Source organism: Andrographis paniculata, unplaced genomic scaffold (assembly GCF_009805555.1).
Source record: "Andrographis paniculata isolate CXL003 unplaced genomic scaffold, ASM980555v1 Contig22END, whole genome shotgun sequence".
NCBI lineage: Eukaryota > Viridiplantae > Streptophyta > Magnoliopsida > Lamiales > Acanthaceae > Andrographis > Andrographis paniculata.
The window spans coordinates 1,374,793-1,383,593 of record NW_026137513.1 but is presented as its reverse complement, the minus strand read 5'-3'; the positions used below and the strand labels follow the sequence as shown (position 1 = coordinate 1,383,593).

The window sequence follows — 8,801 nt, the reverse complement described above, 5'->3', positions numbered from 1 at the left end:
TGCAATTAATGAGACCTAAAGGAGTGTTATAACTCATTGCATTTTTCATAGTTGTCATTTATTGCTTTTGTCATCTAGACTCATTGCATTATGTCATTATATTATGATAACACATATCTAATTTTGATGACTAATTGAATTGGAAATAGCTTATAAGTCAGCATTGTATTTAATGAAAATAAAATGATAGAATTTACTTTCACTTTATATTTCTTTCGGCTCTCTCTCTATCAATCTCCATATCTCTATCTAAATTATATACACACAAATATATATACATTATATATGTACTTAAATTTATATTATATTTGATATATTTTATAACACAAGCAGAATTATCTTCCTTACTAAACAAATAAATAAGTACTACACGATATATTTTTAGAAAAATATATATTCTAATAATCAAACTCATTTTTAACATCCCAAGTCGCCGTTCCGCTCGTTCTGCTCCGATCTGCCCAAGCTCCGCCACGAATCGCCGCCCCTGAGCCGCGTCTGTGTCTGAGAACTTCGTTGCCCTGAAGAAGAACAACAACTTGCCGCATAAGGTGAAGAAATCGCAAGGTATGTGTTGTATCCGAAATTGGGATATTCAATTTCCAGATTGCCTAAGATAACAAGTCCGAAAATGGGTGTATGGATTACCTAAAGTACGCCCTTATGAATAAATGGTTTCGTGTCTAACGGATAGGAGAATAGAAGGGAGACACAAAAATCCACAAACAAGCAGAAAAGTGCAAGTGTAGAAAGTATAGTTTTGATTTTGATTTTTTTTTGGTTTCGTTGGGCCATCGTTGTGCGTGAATCGGTGTAGTGATTTTTGTATTCTGTGTGTTTGGAATTGGTTTCAAAAGCTTGGATGTAAGTTTCTTTTGGTTAATTTCTATTTTGCATCTGTTGTTTTTTTCTTTGTTCAAGCGAAACGGTTTTCTAGGGTTGTGAGAGCCATTTGTCGATTCTTCATACCTATTATGTGCCTGTAGCTTCTGATTTTTTGATTCTATTAGTGTCGGCTGAGAAACTTTCAATTACTACGGAAGAAATTTTGTGAATTTTATGTGTTTCGGTCAATTTCCTATTGCAGCATTTCAATTATTGTACTCAGATGATAATTGTTTTTTCAATTTTTGTTTCTTATTTCTCAATGGACGGATTTTGAGGTTACTGTCTTCCTCTTACTTTCAATAGTATAAACGAGTTAGGATGATCGTTCCTATTTTCTGCCTATTCGATAAAGTCAAAGGTTCATTGTAGATAGTGCAATTTGGCAATGACTTTTCTTTTGGATGTAGAAGCTTGTTTTGGAAGCATTTTGACTTGAGTCGGGTGTGTTTGTTTGGGGGATTGGATTTTATTTCCACTATTCATCCCATTTTTTCCCTCAAAAAATATCAAATCATAAACCTATTTTTCATTTTTTATATTATACTAAAAATCAATTTTACATTCAAAACATCACATCACCACCTATTTATATCACACATCATACAACTATTCAAATTCAAAATTTTTACTATTCAAATCCCAACTCAAAATCCAAACCCCCAAACAAACACTTAGTTTCACTTTACTCAGTCTATTTTTCACTGCGTAAAAGAAATGTTTGTTCTGTAGACTGCCATAATGTTAGTGCAATTCTAGTAAATTTTACTTAATTCATTGTCTTTTATAGTTAGTAGAATGTTAGTTTATATCATGTTAACCCAATTTGTTTGGTTGGTTGTTCTTGCACTGTTAACCTAAAAGCAGTACCTGCTGTGTTGACGTGTCTTAGCTTTGTTGGTTCTTACTGAGTTAGACTGGTGCATGCAACTTTAATCCGTAGTTTGACTAAGTACTATCTTGCTCCATTGTGTTTGGTACGGGTGTGAACGGATTTACACCGCGTGGACACACAAACTCTGTTAAACTGAAGTGGTATCCAAAACCTGCAGGTACCTCAAGTGATGATCTATATATTGTACTGTGAGGATTCATGCATGGTATGAGGTAATTAAGTTCATTCATTCCTTTTGAAGCATCTTTTATTTTCTTATTGAATTGCTACTCTTTAAGGATTTTCATATAGGTGAAGTGTGAACATATGTCTTTAGTGATCAATGGTTGTATACCTGCAAATAAATTGTCAAATAGATATATGAGCTTTTAAATAGAAAAATAATCTTGAGTGACCCAATAATCAATAATCTAATTGGATCATTGAGTCCCTAACCCTTACAAGGCATGGCTTGGAACTCATGTTGGAAGGCGCCCTAAATGTACTGCTGTATCAGCTCTGTCTGTCTAAGTATTGTATCTGAATTTTATATCGCACGTGTTTCATTTGAACGGATACATCAAGAGTTGAAGATTTTTTGATTCATTTTGACAGTTTGATGTGAAATCTTCTCCCTGCTCCTTTCATAGGCCATGCACTACCCACAAATTTTCAATCTGGATTGCATTTGTGACAACAGAAATGCTGCTATTTTATGAAATATATAGCTGGATATTGCAGGCATGCAGTTCCATTGTCAAAATTGTGAATATTTATTGTTCATAATTTTTCAAGAAAAACCATTGAAAGATAGGAAAAGTAGTTCAATGTACTTGTTTATGTGTATGAATGATAATCATAATATTATTCATAAATTTGAGTGCTTAGAAACCCGTCCGAAAGTTAGTAGTATGTCCTTGTGACTGATCGATACTAATTTGACGATCCAATTTGTTCTACCTGCTAGATAATGCAAAATGATATTAATAAATTGTGGATGTTTCAGCTACTAACTAGATAATGGTATATTGAATATTCAAAGCATCTAGGGTCGTATTTGTTTTGAACATTTTTCTTTCTTTCCCTCCACGTGATTTAAGCATGTATCTTAGATCATGCCCTTAGATAATAGCTTAGCTGGACTGTAACCAATCCTTGGTTAACTGATAATTAATAAAACACAAATTTTCTAGTTGGATATAAAATTTGCTATTAGAAGTATGCCTGTTGTTGCTATTTTTTAACTACTAAGATATTTTCAGTACACCGAACTGTCCATTAGAGAAGCTATGGTGAGAGATATCTTGTTGGGGAACAATGACAAAGTGGAGGGTGTTGAAACATTCTTTGGCATAAAACCTATCCAGTTGGTGGTTTGGTGATTGTAGTTTGATCTACCTATGAATTTTTTGAAACTAATGTTCAATGGAGATTGTGATATTGTAGTTTACTTCTGCTCCTTGAGGTTTTAAAAAAATACTTGATGTACTATATCGTTTTGATTATTCGTTTGGAGGCATGGGAAACTACAAGGATCTCTGTCTTGTAAATTTTACGTAAGGGGATAGGAAATTAAATTACGTTATCATGTAATTAATATTAGTTTTTGTATGCACAAGAAAAATTTTCACCATTTCAAGCTATCACTATGGTTCAATCTTCTAATGGGGATTCGCTACAGGATTACCCTAGATGGCGACAACTTCTGCTCTTGAGAACTTTAACTGAGCTTGAAATTGCTTAATATTGAAGTAGGGCATCATGTGCTTTGGAATACAATTATTTGATTGAACATCAATGTTGTAGATCCCCCATGACTAGGAAGATATATTAAGGGTGTGTTTGTTTGGGGGTTTGGATTTTGAGTTGGGATTTGAATAGTAAAAATTTTGAATTTGAATAGTTGTATGATGTGATATAAATAGGTGTTGATGTGATGTTTTGAATGTAAAATTGATTTTTAGTATAATATAAAAAATGAAAAATAGGTGTTTGATTTGATGTTTTTAGGGGGAAAAAATTGGATGAATAGTAGAAATCTTATTAAATCCCCCAAACAAACACACCCTAAGTAACTTTTTGTCTCTTGTCAATAAATGGAAAAACTGGTTATGAAGAAGCTGCTGCCCAGATGATCATATATACTTGCACCATAATTAATAGACACCATTAAGGATGTATCCACTACAGTTTCTAGTTCAAATCCATTCCCCCACCCCCCCCCCCCCCCCCCCCCCCCCGTTTTTTTTTTATAATTATAATTACCTGATTAAGAGTTTTCTTCTATCATTTTGAAATTGGTGAATGAAGTTGAATTGACAAGAAATTAAAGAGTGTTGATTATCTTTATAACTGGCTGGAGTCCACTTTTAGTTATTTGACAATTGTGGCAAACTAATTCTATCGATTGGAATTGAATTTCTTGTTAATTTTGTGACGAATTTTTGGAGAGGGGATTGTTTATATTCCGTATGCATTATCGTAACCCTAATTCTATTGATTTTGCTCACCCTCGTCTTTGAAGATTTATTTAGTGTTTCCAATAGGGTATTTTCCTAATTATTGTGTCTATACATTGGTGAATACCAGATCCATCGCCGATGGAGAATTCCGACGTGTTCGGTTCGTCTAGTGCGCCTTTGACTTGGCACGATTTTCTTGAGAGGATGCGCCATCCTTCCGCAGCGGATTTTGTTAAGGCCATCAAGAGGTGTACTGTTATTGGTTTTTTGAAATTCAAGGAGCTTTATGCTAGGTTTTGGCACTTTCATAGAGTTAATTGTTGAGAGGATTGATAAAAGCAATTGCTAATTGTTATATACCTTCAACGAGTCACAATGCATTCGTGTGGCATTAATTTCCACTTTCAATTAGGTATGATGTAATTGTGGTTTTCATTTATTGGCCTTCTATTGCTGGTCGGATGTTGGATTGTGTTTCCTTAACAATATTAAGAAGTTTATTGGAATATTGGAACTTTTCCCTTTTAATGCACAAGTCGATTTACTTCCTATTTTGTTTTTGGTTTCCTAACCAATAATCTGATTATGATTTCTCTCTCATTCGGACACTGCAGTTTCATAGTGTCATTTTTGAACAATGCACCAGATGCTGAAAGGGATAGTAAAGCAGTGCAGGAGTTCCTTGGAAATATGGAAGCAGCATTTAGGGCTCATCCCCTTTGGGCTGGATCTACAGAGGAGGAGTTGGAGAGTGCAAGTGAAGTGAGTATAGTTCCTTACACAAAACACTACCAATCCCAATAAACATACACTATTTTTTCTCACAAAACACATTTAAAAAAACAACAAAAATAGATATTTTATAAGTTTCATAGTTTCTAATAACTAACAACAAAAACTAAGAATTCCTAAATTCTAAAAGAACACGACCTTGGGGCGTTTTGAATTATTTATAACCTTGGACAATCCAGCAGCAGGATAGTTTGCTCAATTATGTTGTAGTGAATTAATGTGCTTTTGTTTCATCCTCATCCACTGCTGTCAATGTGGAGTATTCTCTCTTTGTTAAATGTTAAGCACCATAGTAACAGGTGTTTGTTGAATTGCAGGGAATGGAGAAATATGTCATGACAAAGCTATTTGCTCGTGTATTTGCTTCAATTCCTGAAGATGTCAAAGCTGATGAGCAGCTTAATGAAAAGATGGCTTTGATTCAGCAATTTGTCCGGCCTGAGAATTTGGATATTAAGCCAACCTATCAAAACGAAACATCATGGTTGGTGAGTGAAGAAATGAATCCTATGTAATTATTCCATTACATTGAATGTTTCATCCATTATGTTCCATGTGGGAATGATCTTAGGTTCTGGACCTCTGATTTATTTTCTTGCGGAACCAGAATTTCCATTGCTATGCCAGTATTTGAATCAAGCCAATCAAGATTCCAACTTGCTAAATTGTTGCATTATATATAAGTACATATGACAGTGGTTTTCCTCTAGAATTCTGTGATAGATTCTCCTTATATTCCTTTCAGAAGTAGCTCTTTCTAAGTGCTTCGTAGTCCGGATGTACGGGATGTTGTTGTTATATTGATGACAAAAGAGAAGAGTGTCATTCACCTATTTCTAGTAGAACTATTTGTTATGTTGAACAAACTCTGATTGCCAATGGGATCCATCTAATGATAGTCTGTTACCTGTCTAGGTTATTTATTAAGAAATTTGACTCCATTCGTGTACTGCTTTGGCAGCTTGCCCAAAAAGAGCTGCAAAAGATCAACATGTACAAGGCACCAAGGGACAAACTTGTTTGCATTCTAAACTGTTGCAAAGTCATTAATAACCTATTGCTGAATGTATCTCTTGCTTCTAATGAAGATCACCCTGGAGCTGATGAATTTCTCCCGGTTCTCATATATGTCACCGTCAAGGTAATTCTGCCCTCTGGCTATGTATCCAGCAAGTTGCTTTCGTGTTTCAGTTTTGACTATATGCTTATGATGTTTCTTTACTAGAAAAACATGGTGAAAAGCATTCAACTTATTTGAAAAATCATATACACCAATGATAGAAAACCTGTTGTTGGATTCCATCACATGTACACTGATGGATTGATTGCTTCTAAAAAATTCAAAATTTTGAAGATGGTTTTGTCTAGTATCTCTTTTTCTTGAAAAAAAATAATTTTATGCTAAAATCATTAATCCTTTTTAACATCTTGAACAGGCTAATCCACCTCAACTACACTCAAACCTTGCATATATCCAAAGGTTTAGACTACAGACTCGTTTGGCTGGTGAGGCAGCGTACTTCTTCACAAACATGCTCTCCGTAGAGTCTTTCATTACGAATATTAATGCAAAATCTCTTTCTATGGACGATTTGGAGTTTGAAAAGAACATGGAATCTGCTCAGGCACTTCTGTCTGGTCTGTGTGAAAGTTCTGATAATTTCTATGGTCAGACAAATCAAAATTTTGATCTTGCTACCAAGGCAGAGTCAGAGGATCATGCAGCAACGCATCCTCATCCTCATGGTGAGTCATCAGAAACCAAATCTGACATGAGTGAGGAATTATATGGGAAAAATGATGCAGCACTAGATAAAGTTCCATCAATAGCAGACCCAGAAAATAAAGGTGCAGCCCTGCTGTTGAAGGAAGAAGAGGCTAAGCAAATCTTTGTGGATTTCCCGTACTTGTATTCTGAGGCTGGCGATCTGATGGTTGGTGATATTGATGATCTGCTAAACAACTATAGGCAACTTGTAATCAAGTATGTATGTCTTGCAAGAGGTTTAGGTGTGGCAATTCAATATCCATCATTGTTGAGCACTCAGGTGCGAAAATTTGAGCAATCTGAAAGTGAAGCTCCAAAGGATTCAGAAATAAGAAAAGAAGCCTATCCTAAAAATGGTATGCAGAGGGACTCAGGGTTTAATCTGGAGAACACCAAATCACAGAAGCAGGAAGAAGAAGCTGCTGAACAAGACTGAAGCTGACGAAGGGTAGGTAAATTCTCTCTTTAAATTTACTACCATCGCTTACATGATGCAATGGAGAAAAGTTATCTCTTCTATTGATATACTAGTTTCTAAAATTTGTTTTTAGAGTTTTTTTTTTTTTTTTCCCTAAAATTAGGATTAGCCACGGTTTCTGTAATCTATTGTTGGATAATCTGAAGGTAATTGAAGATATGAATTGGTTAAAACATGGTAAGTGAAGGTATAAATCTGTTAAACATCCGCTTGGACTCAAGAAAGTAGAGCATGTAATTGTTTTTGAATTAAATGTGGTCGAGGCTTACATTTGTAGTAGATTGAGCTTTTCTATTAAGAAAAATTCTTCGAATGTTACAATCAAATAATATCTTATTATTCGGATGCAATGGATCTGTCTTTTGGGTAATTGATTTTTGTTTAAAAAAATACATATTTTTATTAGTACTCGGATCCAAATTACATCCACTTGACATATGTTAGTTTTAGAATCTGAGTTATGACATACTTTGAATCTATAATCCTTTTCAAATTTGAATCGAAAATCTGTATTTGATCGAATTATTGGTTATGATAGGAATGCAAGGATACATTAGGCTTCAACTTAGCCGCAATGGATAATGTAAAGGTAAAAACTCCCTCTACCCTTTATGCGGTTTTACTAATTTATTTTCCCCGAACATGTGAAACCAATCGATAAATAGATGTTCTCTTCTAACAACAGGGAATCGCTGCAGCTGTTTGGACACTGTCTTTAGTCTATACAAAATTTTGTTCATCTGGCCGAGGTTAGTTTCCGTTCCTGCTGTAAATGGATCTTGATGCACACTAGTTCTGACCGTTGCACTATATTGGTCTGTTGCCGTGAGACGTACCAGTTTTTTAGCAAGTTAGCATAATTTATTTGTAGATGGAGCTTTAAGGGCTGTTGTTGTAGGGGACAAGAAAAGGTTTTTAGGACAAATTTATACCTAATTCATTTTCGATGATGACATGATCTATTCATTGATTTTTCTTAATTTTTGAAAAACTTATCCCTTTGGCAGTGGCAAAATGGAAAAAAAAAAAAAAAATGAAGACTGTCTTAATATAAAATTATAATGAGAAAATTTCAAAATTATTCATTATGTATCTCAAATTATTATTTTTAGTAATTTTTTTTTTTTTATAATTTTGTAAGTTAGGACATTAAAAATGTGTTTGTTTGTGGGTTTTAGTTTTTTAGTTTAGATTTTTAATAATAAAAAGTTGAATTTGAATAGTTGTTTGATATTATATAAATAGAAGTCAATGTGATATTTTACATGTAAAATAAATTTGTATTACTCCTTCCGTCCCGATTTTCATGTTCACATTTTCATTTAGTCGGTTTCACTTATTTTGTCAATTTATACAATTTAATGTTATTTTAAAAAATTTAATTTATAATTTTTAAAATTTTAATTATACTAATTTTAATTTTAATTTATAATTATTTTTATTATACGATAATTATTTTCACTAATATATTTTTAATTATTTACTGATTATATTTCTCTTAAATTCTCGTGTTTACAATAAAGCAAATAAAATATTTGAGAC

At 33.6% G+C, this 8,801-nt stretch overlaps 1 protein-coding gene across 3 annotated transcripts; it reads left to right on the top strand.

Annotated features, from left to right (window-relative positions):
• Positions 1 to 365: 365 nt before the first annotated feature.
• Positions 366 to 8,209, top strand: LOC127245577 (vacuolar protein sorting-associated protein 9A-like). 3 transcript variants are annotated; one of them, XM_051266558.1, is made up of 9 exons: positions 366 to 567; positions 1,938 to 1,985; positions 4,349 to 4,469; positions 4,836 to 4,983; positions 5,331 to 5,501; positions 5,975 to 6,154; positions 6,450 to 7,233; positions 7,798 to 7,848; positions 7,945 to 8,209. In XM_051266558.1, exons 2-7 carry the CDS (start codon positions 1,979 to 1,981, stop codon positions 7,215 to 7,217), a joined length of 1,395 nt encoding a protein of 464 aa, XP_051122515.1. In that variant the 5' UTR covers positions 366 to 567; positions 1,938 to 1,978; the 3' UTR covers positions 7,218 to 7,233; positions 7,798 to 7,848; positions 7,945 to 8,209. The 3 variants fall into 3 exon arrangements, with proteins under 3 accessions (XP_051122515.1, XP_051122513.1, XP_051122516.1); XM_051266556.1 differs by having other exon boundaries at positions 368 to 567; positions 6,450 to 7,229; XM_051266559.1 differs by having other exon boundaries at positions 371 to 567; positions 1,938 to 1,992; positions 6,450 to 7,229.
• Positions 8,210 to 8,801: the final 592 nt, after the last annotated feature.

Bases quoted from the DNA above. Each gene is read 5' to 3' on its own strand.
- LOC127245577 (XM_051266558.1), top strand. The intron at 4,984-5,330 runs GTGAGTATAGTT...GTTGAATTGCAG, and splicing joins AGTTGGAGAGTGCAAGTGAA to GGAATGGAGAAATATGTCAT. The intron at 6,155-6,449 runs GTAATTCTGCCC...CATCTTGAACAG, and splicing joins TCATATATGTCACCGTCAAG to GCTAATCCACCTCAACTACA.